General features: G+C 43.9%; 3 protein-coding genes across 3 annotated transcripts in view; 1 reads left to right on the top strand and 2 right to left on the bottom strand.

The window, feature by feature from the left end:
- Positions 1-213: 213 nt before the first annotated feature.
- Positions 214-23059, bottom strand: part of LOC127331407 (uncharacterized) — a 200450-nt gene continuing 177604 nt past the window's right edge. The window contains exons 2-7 of the mRNA XM_051357557.2: positions 2221-2276; positions 1206-1262; positions 927-974; positions 765-824; positions 555-627; positions 214-453 (exon numbers count right to left, since the gene is read on the bottom strand). Of these exons, the coding sequence (XP_051213517.1) occupies positions 574-627; positions 765-824; positions 927-974; positions 1206-1262; positions 2221-2268 (267 nt within the window). The 5' untranslated portion in view covers positions 2269-2276 and the 3' untranslated portion in view covers positions 214-453; positions 555-573. The remainder of the gene's footprint in view (positions 454-554; positions 628-764; positions 825-926; positions 975-1205; positions 1263-2220; positions 2277-23059) is intronic.
- LOC127331408 (serine/threonine-protein kinase TIO) lies at positions 5851-15478 on the top strand. Its single transcript, XM_051357558.2, has 23 exons — positions 5851-6115; positions 6196-6307; positions 6428-6502; positions 6706-6798; positions 6915-6989; positions 7080-7172; positions 7587-7650; positions 8101-8185; positions 8647-8719; positions 8811-8879; positions 8976-9047; positions 9172-9274; positions 9363-9491; positions 10228-10366; positions 10758-10929; positions 11140-11238; positions 11325-11855; positions 12502-13644; positions 13723-13956; positions 14073-14216; positions 14294-14374; positions 14467-14655; positions 15002-15478. The coding sequence occupies exons 2-23, from the start codon at positions 6218-6220 to the stop codon at positions 15245-15247; spliced, it is 3999 nt and encodes a 1332-aa protein (XP_051213518.1). The 5' UTR covers positions 5851-6115; positions 6196-6217; the 3' UTR covers positions 15248-15478.
- LOC127331410 (uncharacterized) lies at positions 15427-16185 on the bottom strand. Its single transcript, XM_051357559.1, has one exon. The coding sequence runs from the start codon at positions 16003-16005 to the stop codon at positions 15541-15543; it is 465 nt and encodes a 154-aa protein (XP_051213519.1). The 5' UTR covers positions 16006-16185; the 3' UTR covers positions 15427-15540.

Raw genomic sequence — 23059 nt, forward strand, 5'->3', positions numbered from 1 at the left:
CAACTAGAAGTTCGAAGGGCCAGCCTCTGACAGATTTCGTGGCTCATTGTCCTATCGGGCTCACCCAAACTCGCAGCCTCTTTCAGTTGCTGGCTCAGCTATATCACGGCCTACATGAATGAATTTTTTCATGATTATTTGAAAGTTCGAAATGACAAAGGGTAGATACGAAATATGGAGTACTATTTTCCAGAGATATTGAGCTAATTTAAGGACAGAAAAATATTTGAAACCAAACAACATCTGAAGCCAAACTGCCGAAGCCATAACAAATGTATGTTTCTAGCCTATTCTGACAGTCTCAAGCTGCAAGAACCAAGAGTCCAACTGCAGATTTTCAACCCTGAATCTAGCGCTCCATAACATACGCAACAAACTAAACCACAAATCAAGGCCAGCTTCTTCCATTTCCCTGACTGCTTCGGCTACTCTGGTGATGCCACAGCCCACAACCTGCATGATGATCAGATAAAGAATGTAAAGTTGAGAAACGTAGTTGGAGCTACAAAAGGAAGCTTTCAGTATCATGTGAACTTGTGAAGAATGTCGCTTACCTTGTCACATTTCGCTCGATCAGCTGGACGTGCAGGCCGGCTTGCGAGGGGGAAGCTGGTGATGGGGCGTCCTCTGCACGCAAAGAACAGAGGAGATGGATTTATTGCTTACACCGCAGTTCAGCTCCGAATGATAGATAACTTGTAGTGCAGTGTATTGCAGTGCAGTTGAGCTGAACAGAATCTAGCACTGTCCTTTTTGCTACTTACCTTTAGCTTTGGCTTCAAGGACTCGATTGCTGTGGCCTGTGCACTGTTGCTTGCAGCTTGCTGAAGCGAAAGAAAACACATGATTCAGATAAGGAATTCTGTTGGTAGAATGTCTAACTTGTCAAGGCAGTAGGTGATATTCAGTTTTTTCTTTGCATGTACCTTGCCCAGGACCCAGTCTGCGGAGTCGAAATAGGCGCGCTCATGGTCCTGAAGTAGTAGAATGCAAGCAAAATAGTTTAGATCCTAATTCAGAATATATTTCTTCAGCGCTTCAGACTCTATTTTAGTTTCAGAAAATAGTTGCATACTAGTATCAGCTGCTGACGCTAGCGTGATACAATATTTTTATTCTCTATGGAGCGAATGCCATGAAGAAATCCATGATGATAGAGTGTGTTACAAGTCAAGCTAATTCATGACTGTCCGTGGAGTCGGTACCTTTGAAATCAGAGGCTTCTTAGGTGCAATTCCTCCGAACTTGCTCTCAGTGACCGTCTGCAATTCAACAAAAACAGAGGTTTCAGTGAACTGAAAAACGGCACGTCATATGTGCAGTATACTGGCTCAAACATCAGAATACAACCAAAGTTTGGTGTGTACTCTTTCTCTCCAGAACGCTGAATAAGCATGAGAGAAAGATAACGTGTGAGAACAATCAAGGAATCAGCACCCAGAACCAAGCATTTTCACTTAAAGAAAAAGCTCTGCATACATCATTAGTAATTGCAGGGTGCCAACAATGCACGATTTCATATTTGGAGAGCACTAGAAGTATCTGAGCCACGCCAGGTTGATAGATAGTGACCCCACAACAAAGCCGCCCTGACATGGACATAATTCCAGAAACTATTCCGCTAAATCTACTCGAAAGGTTGAAGGTTGGACTGCAATGTTCACCTTTTTCTTCGGTGCAAGAGATTCTTCAGAACAAAAGAAAACAAAACAAAAAACGTGTAAAGTTGACGCAGTGATTATATGGTTGATATGTACTACTGTTTTGCCCATTGACACGCATGAATTGACTGGTTTTGTTGTCTAGCTGTTGGGGATAAGCAGAAGAATAACTTTACATTGACTGGCTGGGGTGCGATTCGAATAAGGTGGCTCCGATTTCCCATCTAAATAAAAGTGTTCTCTGTCGAACAACTAACAAAATTGAACAGAACTACACAGGTATAGTTAGATGTCCCAGCCGAGTTCAGGCATGAATCGGGAAACATCACCTACCGTTCCTACAATCTTCAGATAACCGATCCTCGACAATCGACATTACAGAGAGAAACAAAGCAGAAGTGAACATCAATCAACACTAATAACAGAAGGATACTTGCGAGCAGTTCAAGGAAAAATTCCTCAAGAAATTGGTGGGTTTCCCAGATGAGATTGGCGTCTCATCAGAAACAGTTTCAGAAACAGGGGATGGATTCAATTCAAAGAGATGACATGAAAGTACCTGTTGTTCCATGGGCGAGGCGGATGAGTTGCCGTTGCAGCCTGCCATCTGATCGAACGATCGATTCTTTCCCTGACGAACACGAAACAAAGAAGAGGAAGGAGATCAAGTTTCAGACCTGGAACACACGAAAACTTCATGCTATTTAAACATATGGGTGCAGAGATTTGGGGTTAGGTAAGGGAGAACCTCGGCACTGTGTGGAGACGAGGGACGGCCGGGAGGGAAGAGACGATCGAAGAGCAGATGTGGGATGAGGAGAAACGTGTGAATCGACGTGATTCTATATATAGAGAGAGGGGGAGCAGAGAAATATATCATGCTCGTGGATGCGGGGAAAGAAGGAAAAAAGGCAAGAGAAAGGTGGCATGCAATAAATTCAGTCATGCGTTTCAGATTTGGGAAAATTCAGGCCTTGGAAAGATGGTACTCATTTATGAATTTCCTTTGTTGATATATGTAGAGTTAAGAGTTATAATTAGTAAGTATGGAAAATGATTATTCGCTTTCCAATTGCAATGGCAAGATGCACGTGACGACCACGCGTACGTTCCAACCGTGCAATGCGTGAAGCAAGAACCTGATGTTGCGAGATATGCACGGAAGGTACGTGCAAGAAGAGCAGGTGCGAGCGAAACTAGCGGTTCAGGTTGGGAACCCATGACAAGAACGAGTTCAGAAATATTCAGAACACTTATGAGTTTAGTAATCAGTAAAAGTTCTTGAATTCGATTTCTCTTCGTCTATTTTATTTTCACTCCAATTCCTAATTGTTTGAATTGTATAATTTGATTGTAATTCAATTCATGACCATCATAAGTAGAAAGTTCATATTCTTCAGTCATTGATAAATAGTTTGTCGAGAATGCACATACAAACAACAACGACTATTCCTGCAAAATGAGCAAAGACAGATGACTTGTCAGAAAGAAATTAAAGATGAGCGAACCTTGGCCCCACATGTCATTCACGCAGACGGCCATATTCCTTGGGTTGGAGATCTCTTTGGGGTTACTTGTAGCAGTAGCTTGTCTATTTTCATGTGGTCTCGCTCTCCATCGAATTTCTCGTCCTCGTGGATGATTTATTGACTTGGCTTAATTGGAAAATTAAGGTTTTATAAAGATAGTTAGTATCGGAAGTTCACTTCGATCTCAGGTGCATATGCTCTCTTTACACAAAATGTACATTTCAAAATAGGAACAAATATCTTAAAAAATATTTTGATTTTTGTACATATTCCAGGTGCATATCGATATTCTGTATGCGCACGTAAAGTATCGCCAAAAAATCGACAACTTTTCTATACGCCAATTAGAAAGACAAACAAATATCTCTGGCAAACACTTATTTTCGTACCAAAGTTTGTTTTCTTTGCATGGATCACACAAAAAGTCGTTTTTCCGTGAAACGACTTGGTGCACTCAAAGGTTGTGAAGGTGTCCACACGACATTTTTTTAAAAATTTTCTTTTGACATTTCAAAATCCATTCAAAATAAATGCAGGGTGCACCTCAGAGCCAAAACGCTGCTCCCGGTTAGTATAGTGAAGAGATGATTTAAATATTTCCAATTGTGAGGCATAGTACTGTGGCAATATGCTCTTCCGTTTCTGTCTCACCAGGCCATGGCGATTGAGTGGTTTGCTTGCAAGGTGAGATCATCGGTACCTACACAAGACTCCTAATCTGGAGCACTACCTGTTATTTATACATGCAGGCTAGCTGCTTTTATTTGTACTAACCTGCAGGCACACATGAATATATACGCACGTACAGTACGTTCCAACCATGCATTCGTCAAGCAAAAGAGCATGATGTTGCACGTGAGTACGACTGTACGAGTATATATACTTGTAAGAACCTGCCGGTAGCTATCTGAACACCACAAAATACACATATAAAACGACGAATCGATGAATTCGTAAAGTTTGATGAAACATTGTATGTATGACACACACTCGGACAGTAGACAGACACAATGCCGAACGGTGGCAAATTGCCAACATATATGCCGTGACAAAGGCGAGTGGAGCCTGGTCCCGCGTGTCATTGTCACAGTCGGCCATATTCCTTTCTTGAGGATCCCAAAATCCCAACAGGAGTCTGCTGTTTGTTTCCTTGTGGTCTCTTATTCTTTGCCTGACATAGCCATCGATTCTCCTAGGTGCCTTGCCTGCCTCTCTATATCAAGATTCTCCTCCCTAGCTAGGTCCTCGTGGCCGACTTGCCGACCTAGCTGAAATGATATCTTGGACGTCAATTCTTTCTTTTTTGTTCTCTCCTTGCCTGCTTTCAAATGTTCTTCCATATCTTCGGATTTCATGGTCTCGTCTTCGCTGAGTTGGCTTCAAATTTGATCTATCCTAGTGCCGATCGGCGTGATTGCAAAAGTGAAGCCGCACAAGGTTTTTGATGGTGATCTATCCGAGTGGACGGAGAATTAAACCAGTTTTCCCTAATTCAAAGAGTGCTGGTAGTCCGATTCTTCCATTACGCGCGCGTGTGGGTTAGTTCCTTTGACCGGACACAAGAGTCTAGTCCTTGTTTGCGTCTCGCTATTTTTCATGTTCACGAGTTGGTTGGGGACATATGGGCTTGCCGCTGGTGAATCCAAGATGGTGCCTTCCTCGAATCAAGTCCCACCATCCACCACCTCCATTCTCGCATGAACGGTGGATGGCGCGTTGACAATGGAAGTTCATGCGAGCTGTTGATCTCCGTAGATGACCGGTGTTAGTTGAGACATTACAACTTTCTCAGTTTAGGATATGCTCTTTTGCTTTATAATTGCGTGGTTGCTTTCGAACTATCCCAGGTATCAAGTTGATAGTACACTCCTTATTTGCACCGAGTCATACTTATTTTATCCTTCTATCTATAAAATTATATAAGTATGAGAAAACAATCCCCATTGCTCTCTTCTTTTCTTCTTCTTTTGAGGGGTTTTCTGCTTCCTTCATTTCATCTGAATCCTTTGCTCGTAGGCCGCGGCCTCTCCCGAGCGACGGAGTTGAGCACACACGCGCCTTTGACGGGGCGCCTATTTGCCGCTCTTAGCGGGAGCAAGCACGATGCTACTGAAGCGCAACCACTTCATGGGCCGCATTAATGTAAGTTTGTTTTGTGTGTTTTCTTTATGTTCAAATTGAAAATGTATAAATATTGAAAATATTAAAATCTAAAAAAAAAATCAACTTCAGAAAAATTCAGATTAAAAAAATCAAATTTAGAAAGAATTTTTTGAAATTTTGAAGAAACGTTCAAATGTTGGAAATTTGAAAGTTGTTCAAATCTGGAAAATGTTCAAACTTTAAAAAAGTTAAAAATAAAAAATTCAGTTTAAGAAAACGAACAAAAGAAAAGAAAAAAAACATCTGAAACAAAAAACAAAAAAAAAAATCGCAATGACAAACAGACTGAAGAAAACGGATAAAAAGAAGAAAAAAAAGCGCTAAATGGGCCAGGCCTGGCTGGCTCCCGTTGCGGGCGGTGAATAGGATTGACCGCCCGTTTCGTGCTGGCCATGTCTTCGAGCGGCGGCCCAAAAGGCTGAAGAGAGCCGTTTTGACCCTCACCGGGCTAAATTCCCGCAGCGAGCGGGAAAATATTTAAGCCCCACAGCCGCTGCTCCTCGCCAAAGGGAATCCCCATTTCGAAATTCCAAATCCAAACTCCAGAGCGAGCGCACGGGAGGCCGCTGCCTACGCAGATCAGGCGAGCTGCTCCGGCCGCCCCCGCCGATCCGCCCCCAATCCACGCCGCGAGCGGATCGACTCGCCCCGAACCTCAGCCTCAGGCCCTCTCCCCACCTCGCCTCGGCCGGATTCGGCTTGGCGGCGGGGGAGCTCCGCTCCGCCCCGATTCGTGCCGCTCCAATCCGTCGTCAGCCCACGGTGAGTTCGGTTCCGCCGCTCCTCTGCCCGCGCCGCTCGAATTCGGGGGCGTCTCTGACCCTGGTGTTGGTTGGGGCTAGGGTTTTGCGAGGGTTGCGGCAGATGGGGGTGGAGGACTACCACGTAGTGGAGCTCGTCGGGGAGGGGTCCTTCGGGAAGGTCTACAAGGGCAGGCGCAAGTACTCTAGACAGGTTCGCGTCAAACCCCTCCTCTCTACTGGTGGTACCCTGGAAGGAGCGAACGATTTGTGAGGTTTTTTTTTCTCCGTATAAAGTTGGTTTAATCCGTTGTCCTGTCTGAATTTGGTTCAGACGGTTGCCATGAAGTTCATTCTTAAGCATGGGAAGAGCGACAAGGACATCCACAACCTAAGGCAGGAGATCGAGGTACCTGCTGCTATAACCATCTCTATTTCAGTCCGTGGGAGAGCCATGAGACGTGTGTCATGTATGGAACAAGCGATTAACATATAGCCAGAAATTTACAACAGTTCCCATGTAGGAGTAGCTGCATTTGTTATCTCGTAACATTGCGTTTATTATCTCAATTCACCATCTCAATGTTTGCTCTCATCAATTCTTTTGTCTAGATTCTGAGGAAACTCAAACATGAGAATATAATTGAGATGATCGATGCTTTTGAAACCCCTCAGGAGTTTTGTGTCGTCACAGAGTTCGCACAGGTACACTGCCAGATCTTTCTTACCACAGCGTGCTTTCTCACCAATGATTGGTTTGGTTTCATTGTACTGGGGTTGGCCAAACTTCAGTTTTAATGTGGGGGTAATGGCTGTTTCAGGGAGAGCTCTTTGAGGTGCTCGAGGATGATAAATGCCTTCCAGAAGAACAAGTTCAGGCAATTGCTAAGCAGCTGGTATGGACTTGGCCTTGTTTTTCTCCTTACGAACCATGCCAGTCTAGAACTTATTGCTTTCATGGTTTGAGCGTGTGCCCTCAATTTCAGGTAAAAGCATTGTATTACTTGCACTCCAATCGGATTATCCATCGGGATATGAAGCCTCAGAACATCCTTATTGGAAAAGGATCTATTGTCAAGGTATATTATATTCTGTGTATGGTACTAGTTTTAGATCATCACAAGAAGTATTTTGGATTTTTCTTGTATTTACATGCTTCAGAATTTAAAGTAATTATGTACATTTTAGTCGCTGCCATGCTGGTGCTCGTTATCTTTATTTCTTTCCTCCTTATACAGTAATAGTCTAATATCCCATGGTCTGATGGAATAAATTGCTTAGCTAGCCATGTCTTTTCATAATACTGAAAAGAAGTATTCATCTCAGTAGCCACAATCCTTGTGTGAAAGATCTAATTGATGAGATGCTAGAAATTTAATTACTGGTATTTATGGCATTTTCTATTGTGTTTACTGTTCTGGTTCCAGAATTAATGGTCGATTACAGTATTATGATTGGAGTTACGATTGAGTTTTTTCCTGCTGTATTCACAGCTTTGTGATTTTGGGTTTGCTCGTGCAATGTCGGCCAATACTGTTGTGCTACGTTCTATAAAAGGTACCTTCCATCTTTGCTTGCTAGCTTATCTTACAAAATCATTTCCTTCCTGTATGCATCTGTTGGTATGTTTCCTCCATTACTGAACAGAAACTATCACTGATCTTGTAAATTCATTAGTGTAGACTTGTATTGGCCATTGGGCATGATCATTAAGATTTTGGTTTTCTAACATAAAATGTCTGCTTGTGTTAGTTATCGAGAATAATTTATAGGAAGCTATCTTTAGATTTTGGAGTTGACTTAATACTTCCTACTTTTGAGAATTGCCACCATTATTTAAGAAAGCATGACTGCATCTAGTTGATCATCTCATTGGTTCTTGTTTAGCTTATTGTGGCATTTGATACCCATGGTAATACTAACATGGACGTTTTCCTAGTATTTCGTGACAATTATGAGACCCTTTTGCCAGTCGTCCATTTCACTAAGCATGCTTCTCTCACCCAGGAACACCATTATATATGGCTCCAGAACTTGTGAGGGAACAACCGTATAACCACACGGCAGATTTATGGTCCCTTGGGGTCATCTTGTACGTAAACTCTTCTTCTTTGCTTCCTATTATACGATGTTACTTTACAAATAGTCTCTTGTGTACTCTATTCTGCAGTCGTGTTTCTTTTCGTGTGTCCTGTATACCATAATGTCATTCCACCAATGCCTGAGCTAGAGAATCTTTGGAATGAAAGTTATATTGCCAACATGGTTAGAGATAAGTGAAAAAATAATGTTAATCCCAACATGCTCTAACGCAAGCATTGTATGAAGTAAGAGCGAGATCAACAATCATTTTGTTTTATTTCACCTTAATATCTGATCCCATGCCAGTTTGGTTCTACTCTTTCTATAAAGCATATTTTTGTTATAACCTAACTTGCTCGCTTTGAGGTACTTTGTACTGTAGTTCACAGTTATACTTGGTTTCTACTTTGTCTTTGATAATTCTGTCAGTTTACCTACTTTCAACAAGCTAGCCTTTGTTTTGATGGCCAGGTATGAACTATTTGTTGGTCAGCCCCCCTTTTATACAAATTCAGTCTATGCACTTATACGACACATTGTCAAGGTTGGTCTGTTTACTGCTTGTTTCCAAATATTTGCTCTTTGAATTTTGATGTTAATTTTTTTTATCATACGCTCTCTCTGTGTCATGGCAGGATCCTGTGAAATATCCAGATAATATGAGTGCAAACTTTAAGAGCTTCTTGAAGGGTTTACTTAACAAGGTCCTAACTGATTTTTTCCCACTATGCACAGTTATTGAATTTATTGGTTCCTCCTTTTCTTCGCTAATGCTTTATATGGTGTTGAACTGTTAACAGTTGCCTCAAAGTAGACTAACCTGGCCAGCTTTGTTGGAGCACCCGTTTGTCAAGGATGAATCAGTTGAATTAGTAGGTGCAAGCGCCTTGAATTATTTCTTCCAAAAAAAAAAAGGATTCTCGAAATAAGAAACCATATGTTTGTATACTACAAATTTATATCATGAAGCTAATGCATTTTTCGTCATTTTTCTAGGACACCCAATCCACACCTTTTGAAGTGAAAAGATCTGAGGCTACACGGAAGGAAGATGAAATTCAAACATCAAAGAACCAACCATCTGCCGCTGAACCACCAAGTAATGATTTGAATGCTAAATATGTTCTCAGTCTTACGCATTTAGGAGAGTTCCACATGCTAACTAAACTTATATGAATGTTTGGCAGGTAGAAATACTGTTACCAATAGAGAAACTGACCATGATAATAAAATAAGCAATAAAAAAGATGGCTCTACGCCAGCTACCGACAATAATCACGGTTCATCTGCTGGTGCTATTTCTGGTGCTCCATCAGGTATCTTCTCTTCCAAGCACAAGTTCGACTTGTTAGTAATAATTACCATGGCACTAGTTTTGACCAGAACAGTCATGGTTTTGTCTATGGACTGTGTGCAATTAGATGACCTATGTGAAATGAATACGCCATATGCCACTAATTGCCATTTTTTGGGAGTTGTCCTTCACAGTTCGTGAGGTATTAATGGTAGAGTATATCTATGCTGAATGTAGGTGACCTTTCAGCCAATGATGGTTTGTGGTGGAAAACTAATATTGTATTGCTAATTGCCTGGGCAACGTACCAGCCATAGCGTATGAGGGACATATGACTTCAAGGAAAGGACAATGCTGGATTGATTGTAGTCACTTCACCGTTGTCATAATAAATAGTACAGTATGTCTTTAGGAAGAGAGATTGTGTTACTTAACCAGGACCTATTCGTTCATGGAGAGTGGTAATATACAGGATGGTACATCCACATCCCACAAACGAAGCAAACCATCCTTTCTAGCTAATTGAACAACCTCGAGCAACCTTTAGCAATCTATGTTTATCTTGCGTACCTGCACATCTGGTAGAAGCTGCATTGATCAATGCCTTGCTATCTCGAATAATCGGACCCCACCTGGAACAACCATCAGTAGTTGCTGTAGCTTCTTAAAGCTTAAGAACTTATAATTATTTCATTGTAAGCTTTCATTTATAATTTACAGACATACTAAACAGCACCAACTTTTTTACTGCATTGCAGTGTGCACGGTTTTAGATAAGCTGGAAAAAGCTTCACAAACAGTAAACGGTGCTAGCAGCATTATTGAAGATAGTGAAGCACTGTTGACTATCCTCGGCCCCATAAAAAAATGGTTGAGCAATCCTTCTAGTTCCCCAAGGTAGATTTATAGCTTATGCTTCTACATTCAGCATGAGCTATTCAGATAATTGTTTCTATTGTAGAACTTACATTATGGTCTCTATCCACAAATATCCATGTAATTTCTGAAGAACAGTGCTCATATGTTTTTCTGTTAGTTTGTATGCATCCTATCTCCTCATGTATTTGCTGCGCAATTTTGACATCATTTTAGTGGTATGTTCTAATCTATAAAGATTTATCCATGGAGTTTGTCCATAGATTTTTTTTTATCAAACAGATTATTTGGATGAAAAGTTTGAATTGTAGAACTGAAAATTATTCACTAGTTCAGTTAAAGTTACCAGCTGTACTTTGTTCCGATTTATCATCATTTCTAACTGCAATTTATGCTTGGTCAAATTTCACAGGGAATTGAATTTTGATGGTGCAAATCAGTCACTCAGAATTATTAAAAATCTAATTGAAGCTGGGTCTTATCACTCCTGTGCAGCAATTGATGACATCATCTCTATGCTTCTTGAGTTCACAACTCTCATTATCAGAATGAAGCTTTCAGCTGCTTACAGTCTTGCAGTGAAGGTATTTACATCAGACACCCAGAATTTCATATTCACTTGAAATATTTGAATTGGGAAGTGCAACCGAAAGCAAACTCTTAATTCTTTTGACCTAGCATATAAAGTACATGCTATTGCTATGCAAATAATAGTTTTCAACAGATACAAGTAATTGTGATGATATATTCATGTTATTATAATCTGTAATGATTAACAATGCTTTTGTTGGCAGTGCCTAGCTATAGCACGTAAGCTGCTCGATACAAGTGAAGGTGCTGTGCTAAGTTCTTATGGCAGACATTGGTCCGCCATGTATGATCTTTATTCACAGGTGACACTTTGCTACTCACCACAGGCTCCATTGTCTGATGTTTTTTTCTTCCTTTGTCCTGACTAGTTAAGGGTTTTGATATGCAGATTCTAGCTTCCACAGTTGATCCATCTGGAAGAATATCCCGTGAGTCGACTGCATGTCTTGCTCTGATGTTATCTCGGGTTATTTCTGTGTTGAAAATGAGTATCTCCTCTGAGGGTCCGAATCAAGTTGAAGAAAGTCTCATCAACATTATTGATCATGCAAGGAAGTCACAATTACTAGAACTCTTGTGCGAATGTCTAATAGCTTCAGGTTCAGACATAATATCAGGTTCTACTAACATGGTACCAGCAGCATGTGAGGCATGCAAGGCTATTTGGTATCTAGCTCATGCTGTTGACATTGTATCCCTTGGCGCACGCAATTTTTCATTTCCATTAGCTAGTTCATGGCGACAAGGTCACTCAAAGTTGGATGGTAAAATGCAAGAGCAAGATTTGTTACCAGATTCAAACTCTACTAATCTAATAGCCATATTTGTCAAATCATTTCTGGCCTCACGACCAATGCAGATTGCTGTTTACCACTGCTTGCATAATGGTCTAGAGTCAGCTATCCATGCTTCTCTTCAGGTAGTTCTCTCATGCTTGTTAATCTATGTGCAATTAAGTCTCTCCATGGGATTCTTTTGAGTTCTAACTAGCATAATAGGTTCTGCACTTGTTTGCACTATTTCCAACCAACTACTACTTTGTACTCCATTGCTATATTTGATCTCGTCAGCTTGTGGGTGAACTCACAAGCAGCCTCACCTGATGTTCTCATCTTATATGGTCCAACTATTCTAAATTATGAGAATATTCGGTTTCTCTAGTTGTTTTCTTCACGTACATGATTAAGAATGAAATCGATGTGAGCTTAGTTTTCCATGAAAGAAAGAACATAAAGTATATTTCCATAATGGAGGTTATAGCCTGATGTGGTACTTTTAGAACTTGCGGTATATCTAAATTATACCCCCCTGTCCCAATATAAGATGTTATTACAACCAGTATACTCCTATATTGGTTCTAATAACATCTTATATTATGGAACGGAGGGAGTAGAAAACAGAAGCTTTGCGGTTGTTGGTTGATTATGTCTTTACAACATGAACTATTGATAAGTGAGCTTATTACAATTTTCCACATTGAAAGTGCAATTTAGCGCATTTGCAGTTGTTACTGAATCTACATCTATTTGTTATGATTCCTAATGCACTTAAAATTTGCTTTTCAGCTCATCGCAAGGGCCTGCCTGCTGAATCCAACTTTCTGTGCTATTATGTGTGGTCCATTGAATTCATCATCAGATGCCAATGAAGTAGATTATGGTGGAGATGGGACTATTGTATCTGATATGTTTTCGTTGCTGTCACTATGTGGCTCATATTTGAACGAGTCAAAGCAGAACAGTAATCAGAAATGCAAACTATCCAATCCTCATGCTCTAGTAGTGCACTGTTGTCTGGCATTGGCAACAATAGCAGCATGTCTGAAGTTGGATGGGAAATCTTCAGCATCAATTATTTTAACAAGTTCAACCAAGAAACAGCGGTCCAGGCTTTCTGTTCTCGCTCACCTCTCTTCAGCTGATGATACAGTGAAGAGTTGCTTGCAGCCACACTGTGCATCTGCAACACTTGCACTATCAACACTTATTGCACTTGAAAATGGAGGGCAAGCCAGATCTTCTCTATGTGAAACTGCCCTTGCTCTGTTTCCTCGTATGGCAACACTGCACACGTTACTGAAGCTTTGGCTATCTGATGGAAGTGAGGAACTTTGTCGATATAATGCTGGTTTACTGAATCTGTTTGGCCTTCGTGATGGGAGTATTGGTCTGTTAGAGACTAGATTGAAATGGGGTGGACCATTGGCCGTCGAACAAGCCTGCTCCGTTGGTATCCCTCAGCTCCTAATTCGCTTGCTTACTGACGGATTCTCAAGGGAGCCCTCTGATGGGAAAGAAGGTTCAACACACCGCAGTGGATTATCACCATTGGGAGTTGCCTGGACTCTGTCAACTTTATCTCAATGCCTTCCTGGTGGTGTTTTCCGTGAAATTTTGTATAAAAAGGAACATGTAAAGCTTTTGACCGACATGCTCTCTGATATGCACCTGAAGGCGTTGTCAGCTTGGACTGGCCTTGGTGGTGGGAAAAGAGGAGTACGGGAACTGATAAATGCAGTTGTTGATGTTTTGGCATTTCCATTTGTCGCAGTTCAGAGCTCTCCAAACATGCCATCAACAGCGGCATCCATCAATAGTGGCTTTCTCCTCAACATTGCATCACCTGGGGGAAGAATTGGTACTGAGAACAAGGAAATGCTTAAAACTATAGAGCATAACATGCCTCAGTACATTCAAGTCCTCCTGGAGGTATGACCAACTGGCTCTAATCTTGCTCTTATTCAGTAGTATACATTTCCATAACTCCTCTCTTCCTTTCTTTTTCAGGTTGGTGTCCCTGGATGTATACTTCGCTGTCTTGATTATCTCAATATGGAAGACATAGCAAGGCCCTTGGCCATTGTGGCCAAAATGGTGGGCTATCGTCCACTTGCGTTGAAGCTTCTACGAGAAGGTCTTCTAAATCCATGTAGAGTAGCAAAGCTACTCAAAGGTCCTCTTGCTAAGGAGAGTTTGCTCGACTTCCTCATGATAGTTTCTGATCTTGCTCGCATGTCAAAGGTTTGTCTTTTGTTGGCCTGTTTGCACATGTCTTGGTTTGCTTAATGATGTCACATTGAGATACCAAAGCTGTGTTGGATATACATATATTGACACAAGTTACGCTATTGTCTCAGGACTTCTATGAGCCCATTGACAAGGCAGGCATGGTTGAATTTTTAAAGAACTTTCTATCGAACGAGGATCCTGATATAAGAGCAAAAGCTTGCAGTGCCATTGGCAACATGTGCCGTCACAGTTCCTACTTCTATGTTCCATTTGTAAGATAAAGTTCATTTATTTATTTTCAGATTGAAATACCATGGCAGAGATATTTAACCTTGTTATCTGGGAACAGGCCTCAAATAAGGTGATTGAGCTTGTAGTTGAGCGTTGTTCTGACCCTGACAAACGGACGCGGAAGTTTGCATGTTTTGCTGTAAGTCCGTAAACATGTTTCTGATTGTTTCTCAACCCTGCTAATGCTTTGGAGATTGATTTTGGAGCCTGATTAGCTATTTGCGATTTCAGGTAGGCAATGCTGCTTATCACAATGACATGCTATACGAAGAACTTAGACAATCAATACCTCAACTCACTAAGCTACTTCTTGCTCCGGAGGAAGATAAAACCAAAGGCAATGCTGCAGGGGCACTAAGTAATCTCGTGAGGAACTCTGACATACTCTGCGAAGACATTGTCTCCCAAGGCGCTATTCAGGTTTGGCACAGCTTACTCATGACTCATATTCTCCCATTCCAGAGAATTTCACTTTTGGCATTGAGGGAGGAAAAGGCCCCTGATATTTAACTTACCCCAAATTTAGTGAAGCTACTAACTGGCTATGACAGCATAAGTGATTATTGTTATCTCAATGTTAGCAGAAGTGGCAAATAGCTTGTTTTTTTTGCTTCTGTTGAGTTCTTCTGCTTCTGACATAAACTGAAATGCATGTAGTTGTACCATGTATCAACAAATTTCAATGTTAATCTGCTTAAGTGCTTGCTCTTAATTTCTTGAATGTTAGCTGTCGCGGACACTAATCTCTGGACTTATTCATGCGCAGGCTCTACTGAAGCTGGTCAGCAGCTACTCCACGGTGGCCCTAAGCCCCAGCAGAAAAGATGCTCTAACTGAATCGCCACTGAGAATTGTGCTATTCGCTCTGCGCAAGATGTGCGACCACACTGTCTGCAGGCTCTTCCTGCGGTCATCAGACCTGCTCCCGATCATCGTGCACCTCAGGCAGTCACCTGATCAGACGATCTCCGAGTACGCTTCTGCCATCGCCAGTAAAGCTTACCAGGCCTGACGTTTGCAAGCGCGAGGTTCCTAGTAATGTTAAATTGTAATGCAGTACCCGTTCAGCTTGTGCTGAACGATCCTGCAATCCATTCTGTTCTGTTCTTGAACTGTGTAATTTGGAACAGCATCACGTGCGAGCGTACGAAATTGCGTATGTATGTAAGATCTATTTTGCCATGTATATATACAGATATGTAGCCCCAAACCGATACAGAGAAAGTTGCGTAATCACATGCCATTTCTGTACTGTCCTGCTTGCTAACCAAGAGCTTCACACATAATGCAGGAGTCCGATTGGCTTCAGAAGAGCCAATGAGGAATCTTCCTGGGCTGCCACAGTTCTTCGATCGTCTTCAGGCTTGGTTTCCATGCCCCCCTGGACGTCATCTCCCTGCTCAGGAACTCCGGCAGGTTGTACCCAAGCCCTTCAACCCTCGTCGGAGCCTCGTCCCGCTGCTCCTGTCTACCAGCCTGCGGCCGAGATGCTGTCGCAAGCACACGACGGACATCGTCGGTGGAGACCCTGCCCCTGATGGCCCGGAGCACGACGTACACCCCAGCACCGTGCAGCACGTCGTCGGCCGGCAGCGCAGCAACCTTGGCACCACCTACGGCGGAGACGAGACGTGCATCGACGACGAAGTGGCACGGGTGCTCCACCATGAGCTCGGCTACGGACACTGGCTCTCTCAACGCCCGCACGGTCCCGTCAGGCAGCACGATCTTGCCGCCGCGGCTGCCGCCTGCCGACACGAAGTTGCCCATGGCAACGGCAGCTTTGCAGAGTGTGGATTGCTCTTGGCCGAGGAAGATTGGGACTTGAGAAGACGGGGGTATAGAAATGCTGGCGGTTGCGAGGTTTAGTTGGTGTGGACTCGGTAGTTTTCTAAGTTATGGTGGGTTCGGTGTGAACGTTATCTGACCCAGCTGCTCCGCTAGATCCAAGGTCGCTGGCTCGCTGCCTGGCCGGTCACGGCGCGGGGGCAAACGCCGTCGCCGGCGGACCGGTGACCAGGACAAGCTGGCACTCTACGAGTAAATATGTGTCTGTATTCCTTCATTGTACACGTTGATGGGAACGCGTGGTGTAAGCGGGATGGAGCGGCGCGATCTGGGCTGAATTTTTTGTTTTGCCACATATACCTGCTTTTGCCGCTCTAAACTTTAGCATTTTGCTTTTGCCCTGCTAGTAGTTCGTACTTCGTAATAACAAAACGGAGTACATCATCTTTCTTCTCTGAGAGTCTGTGGGGGAGATTTTATTTTGCTTTTGCCCACTTTGTTATTGCTGCCAATCAGGGAGGCGCTGAAGAAGAGTCCACGTCTAGCTGGCCAACATAGTATTGTTTCTTCGCGCGGAAGCACAGATCGGTGCTGTCACAAATCCTGATGCATCCAAGTCCTAGGATCATGTACGTGAGTTTCAACGCTATTGCAAAAGCAGTACCAACTAAGTGCAAAAAATCGTGTATACTAGATCAAAATGTGGTGTGTGCCAATATGAATCTAGCAACGATTGGGATCTACTCTTTTCTCGGGCTCACATATGTATCGTGCTTCTTTGTGAATCAGGATAGTATTCTATTTCTCTTATCATGTTTAAATAGGAACAACATTAATTACAGTTCGATATCATATGGTGCAACAACCATACGATGGATGCTTTTATGCAGTTCAGTACTCCATAAAGAGCACATGGGCAATCATGCACTCAGTGAAGTCGCTTCTTCCTTGATGTTTGTAGAGCATCTCCAGCCGTTCCTCCAAAGCGGCCATTAAGAGCATCTCTAGTCGGGTCTCTAAAAGTGGTCTACAAAGATTTTTGAGGCGTGTCGGATATTTTATCGGCCCCAGTCGCACTCCAAAGGTTCCTTCCACCCGGCATGGCTCAATATGTTGTCCGGCACCGAGCCCATCCCCACTCCATAGGGGACGCTCTGGGCGCTAGACAAAGCGATAAAACATGCGGGGGGTGGCGGGCGCGATGTGTCATTGACACACGACATCCAACCGTCGCCTACCTCGCGACGAAAGTTATTGGCGCGCAGCGACGGTGCAGTTTCCACAGAGGTGTAGTGACACGTCTCGTCGCGCCCAGCTCTTGGGCCCGCCTGGCAGCGACCGGTGCTGCATGCGTCTTCTCAGCCAACTGCCGGGAAGGGGAACCGCTGGAGTGGCAATGACGTCGATCGACGCGCAAACCGCTGGAATGGAGCACAAACTCCGTGGAATAGCAACCGCATCCATATTCGATATCTGCACATCATTCATCCCCGCTAAATAAGACCCCTACGTCTGGGCATTCGGATCTCCAACCGGTCGGCGCCCTTCATCTCTACAACTGAGCAACCTCTCTTCTCTGACCATGAGCAACCTCTCTTTTTCATCGGACTCCGATAGCAAGGGGAAGCTGTCGGGATGGCGCCATTGGTGGGAAGAACCGCCGCGCCTAGCAGCTCTAGCTCCCCACCGATGGACGACCAGGAGGAGGAGGGGGAGGCCATCGCCGATGACGACCAGGAAGAGGAGGGGGACACCATTGCTGATGACGGCCAGGACGAGGAGGAGTAATATGAAGAGGATGAAGATGCCAGGTGGAGACGGCTGGAGGCGGAGAAGGGGATTGAGGAAGCGGCGGTGGCAAAGAAGGAGGCAAGGGCCCGAGCGAAGGTGAAGGAAGAGGCGCAGCTGGCGTGCACCGACGACGACGAAGACACCAAGAACTACTCGTCAGAGGGGGACACAAGCTCCTCGGATGCGTCGAACGCCACTACCTCTTCGAAGAGGTGACGACCAGGAAGCGCCTCGGTGAGGATGCCGAGGCGGGGCCATCAAAGAAGAAGTAGCTTACTTTAAAAATTAGTTAGAACATATTTTTCGTAGTTTTTTTATGTTTAATTTGTTTCAACATGTTGCAGTACTTTCAAAATCTTGATTCTACCTACAAATTCCTTCTCTCTATTGAAATGAAAATAAAAAATAAACAAAAAAGAGTTATTTTAATGTTTTGGGGGGCGCGTTTAGGGGCCGCGGCTGGGGAGAACACACCCCAAACGTGGCACGAAGCGGAGACGTCCCCAAACGCTCAATCTGGTGCCGTTTGGGGGCCGCTTTGGGGAGATGACTGGAGATGCTCTAAAGCGTGCCAAATTTAGCGTTTGGGGAGCGTTGTTGCTTCGTGCCACGTTCTCAAAGAGTTTTTGGAGCTCTGACTCTAATGCATAGAGTATGGCACACTGAACTGTGGAGTATTGGTTCTTCCGAGTGAGGTAAACATTTTTAACCTCACCGGAAGCAGTTTCTGCAGGTGGATCACCCAGCGGTGCATCGAGCATATAGAGAAGTTGTCCAGCAGTGAGGACAATCCTCATGTTACAGAACCAGTCCGTAAAGTTGCTTCCATTGTTTTCCAGCTTTTCTTTCTCTAGGAACGAATTAAAATTGATGGTAGAGGCCGCCATAATCCTCAACATATTTGCAAAAAATTAGACTAAGTTCATGATAAATTGAGTTCAAATTTTAATTTTTTAAAACAAACTAGGTGAAGTCCCACTCAAAACAACATCCCTCACAGTGCCTTCGTGATTACATGAACCAAACCCACTACACCAAGTCCGACCATCATGAGAGATGATATAGCTTCGATGTCGAACAATCAACATGTTCATCATATCAATCATATGAATCATGCTCTACCTTTTGGTATTCCGTCTTCCGAGGTCATGTATGTACACGCTAAGCTCATCAAGTTAAACCTTAGTTTCTGCACGTGCAAATCTGGATTGCACCTGTTGTATGAACACGTTGAATCTATCACACCCGATCATCACTTGATGCTTCGAAACAAAGAGTCTTAGCAACGGTGCTAACTAAGGATGAACACTTTATTATCTTGAGTTTTAGTGAGATGGATCATCTTATAATGCTATAGTGGTAATCTAAGCAATACAAGATGCATAAAAAGGATTAACGTCACATGCAATATATAATGTGATATGATATGATCCTTTTATCTTGCGCTTTGATCTTCATCTCCAAAGCACGTTCATGATCTCCATCATCAACGGGCATGATCTCCATCATCGTCGGCGGGGAGTCAAGGACAATGGCACCGTCTTCATGGTTGTCCACCACTTGTAGCAACTATTACAACTACTTTGAAATAAAACTACAACATGATGTATCGAAATGATATTAAAGACAACCATAAGGCTCCTGCCGGTTGCCACTTTACAATAAGGATCATGTCATACATCAAATGCAATCATAATCACGTCATGGACATATCACATCACCAACCCCTGCAAAAATAAGTTAGACGCCTCTAATTTTGTTTGCATATTTTACGTGGCTTAGGGTTTTCGAGTAAGATCTGATCTACCTACGAACAAGAACCACAACGTTGATACAATTGTTGTCAAGCCACCAATGTAAATTGAATCTTAACTATGGTGAGAGAGAGACAAACACCTGCAAAGCCACTTGTTCAATACGAGTTGCACATCAAGCGTGGAGCAAATCTCATGAACGCGGACATGTAAAGTTAGCCCGGGTGAAAGGACACGGATGTCGCCTAGAGGGGGGGGTGAATAGGCGGTTTAAAACTTTTACGAGATGGGCTTAACAAATGCAGAATAAAACTAGCGTTTACTTTGTCAAGCCCAAAGCCTATATACTATGGTTCACCTATGTGCACCAAGAACTTATGCTAAGCAATACAAGTAACTATGTGATAGCAAGATATATAACTTCAAGCACGATGGCTATCACAAGGTAAAGTGCATAAGTAAAGAGCTCGGGTATAGAGATAACCGAGGCACGCGGGAGACGATGATTTAACCCGAAGTTCACACTCTTGCGAGTGCTAATCTCTGTTGCAGAGGTGCGGTGTCTTAGCTCTCCCGAACGCCACAAATGGCCTCACCTTGAGGTGTGGTTGCTCGATGCACACCAACGCCACAAAGGCCTCACCCCAAGGTGCGGGAGTCACACCACACACCGAGCGCCATGAAGGCGCCTCACCTTATCCTCCGGTGACCCTCGCCACAAAAGCCTAGGTCACGGTTGTTGTGTTTGGATGCACAAAATTTGGCCGTGGAATTGAATTGGACTAAAATTCCAAATCTGAGATGGAAATGAAATGGCCTCCATTTCAATTCTATTGTTTGGGTGTACATGATATTTGTTGTTGGAATCAAAAATTGGCACCCAATTCTATTTCTGGTTTGGATGCGCAATCGTGGAATCGAATTGGAGAGAGGCAGGGAGGGCAGGAAGATGCCTACGTCATCGTTCCCTACCGTCGTCGTTCCCCTATCACCCACCGCCGTCGTTCCTCGACCGCCGTTGTCACCCTACCGGCCGCCACCGTTCCCCTCCTGCCGCCATTCCCCTCCTGCCGCCGTTCCCCTCCTGCCGCCATTCCCTACAGGTGGACAGGGAGAGCCCACAGCCCGCCGCCCCACCCCTACTAGCCAGGAAGAGGCCACCGCCCGCCGCCCGCCGCCCTGCCGTTCCCCTCCCTACCGCCGTCGTTCTAGGGTTAGGGGTCGATGAGGACGACCGGAGCCGGAGAGGAGGGCGCAGATGGGGAGAGGAGGCGCAGATGGGGAGAGGAGGGTGCAGATGGGTGGCTTACCGGAGGCGTCATCGCCGGAAACGTCCGCATCGCCGGCCGACGGAGGAGGCCGAGCTCCCGACGCCCTCGTGTCCTCGGTGTGCCGCGGGTTGACGAAGGGGTACGCTCGAGATGTGATTCCACGCCTTTCCGAGGTCCCGAGCTCGGAAAGTTTCCAAGTGAAACGGTACGCGCGGGTGGGCTGCTCGGAATTTTCCCAAAGTTTCCAGGCCTCAATTCTAAGGTGATCCAAACAGTCGAATTGGGCCAATTGGCTCCAAATTCCAATTCCATGGCCAAATTCTGTGCAGCCAAACACAGCATTTCCTTAGAGGCGGAAACCTGGCCTTACACAAAGCTTGGGGCACACATCCACAACTTAATTGGAGGCTCCCAAGAAATTGCCACAAAGGCCTAGAATCCATCTAGGGTTCCAAGAACCCAAGAGTAACAACGTTCTTGCTTTCACTTCCACGAATCACCGTGGAGAACTCAAATCGATGCACCAAATGCAATGGCAAGAATACCACAAAGATGCTCAAGTCCTTCTCTCTTAAATTCCAAAAAAGCTACAAAAGCTATTGGGGGAATAAGAGGAAGAAGAAAGAGGAGAACACAAAATTCTCCAAGATCTAGATCCCAAAGATTCACTCACAAAGAGATGATATGGTTTGGTCAAAGTGTGGATCTAGATCTCCTCTCTCTTTTCCCTCAAAAGGGGGCAAGAATCATGGAGGTATAGAGAGATAGGGCAAGCTTCTCAAGATCAACAATGGAGGAGAGAGAGAGAGTGGAAGAAGCATCAGCCCAAGGAGGAAGAAGGGGGTATTTATACCCCCAAGAAAATCGAGACGTTGCAGGATATTTGGGGGCGGATAATCCGGTCTAAGTAGGGGCCAGATTATCCGCCGCCCCCCCCCCCCCCCCCCCCCCCCGGAAAATCCGGCTTCTGGAAAAATCCGGGCAAAAGTCCGGCCTAGTTCCAGGGTATTACTGAGCCGCATTTCGAAAAGTCCTTAGCCAAATTTCAGGGGCCGGATATTTTGCAAATATCCGGCCCTGAAAATCCGGCCTGGTGATATTGACCTGCTACCTTGTAAAACCCAAACTTAACATTGGTAGCTCCGAATAGAGTGAAACCAATTTTGTTGGAAAGAGGACGACAAGAGCTTACCCAAAAAAAGTGAAAATATGGAAACCAGTGGGGGGTGATTTTCTATTATATTTAGAGGTGCAACACCTCAACAAGAGAAACCGAGAAAATCACCAAACTCGAAAACGCAACAAGTGATATATGTGAAATCCGTTTTCGATGAACTAGAGCTTGTCATGAGAATAAGCATAAGCTCTAAAATATCACATGGATAAGATCCAAATAACAACCAAGAAAGATGATGCAAGGATGCAAAGGTTTGAGCTCTCCGAAGGATACGATCGAGTTACTCACTCGAGAGCCCTCTTGATAGTACGGCAACTAAACTATAAACCGGTCTCCAACTACACCATGAGACCGGTGAGAAAGAAACCCTATCAAAAGCAAACCTTAACCTTGCGCATTCCACTTGAGCTTGATAATGATGGTCTGACCGCAACAAGATGGAACACCTATCTTGATTGTGCTTTCTTGATGAAGTCATGCGAAATTCTCCCCCATACTCCACTATGGGAGAGCTTCTTCTTCGGCGCATCTTCACATATCCATGATCACCATATGTATTGCAAGCTTCAAGCATATGATCTCTTCGAGTTGGCTCATCTTGAACTTGCACTTCATTTCTTTATTCTTCATCATGTTGATGTCTTGAAGTAACTTGAGGGCTCACTTCATCTTCATCTTCAAGACATACTTGACACTTGATATCCTTCATCAATTCCTTCTTATTGCAACCTTGAAGCCAACATATGGTTCAAGCATTGCCTATGGACAACTCCTACAAATATAACTCAATGCTAACATTAGTCCATAGGGATTGTCATTAATTACCAAAACCACACATGGGGGCTCCATGCACTTTCACCGGGCCGCTTCATCCCACCATGCCGCAGGATGAAAAGTGCACAAGAGGCGATAACAAAAGCATCAACACCCACAAAACCATTTTGTTCTACTCGTGCAACCAATTTATGCATAGACACGGTTCTGAAACCACTGTAGGGATTCGTAGCATAGAAAAAAATCCTACCGCAAGAACGAATAACAAG

Source organism: Lolium perenne, chromosome 2 (genome assembly GCF_019359855.2).
Source record: "Lolium perenne isolate Kyuss_39 chromosome 2, Kyuss_2.0, whole genome shotgun sequence".
In the NCBI taxonomy this organism is placed as follows: domain Eukaryota; kingdom Viridiplantae; phylum Streptophyta; class Magnoliopsida; order Poales; family Poaceae; genus Lolium; species Lolium perenne.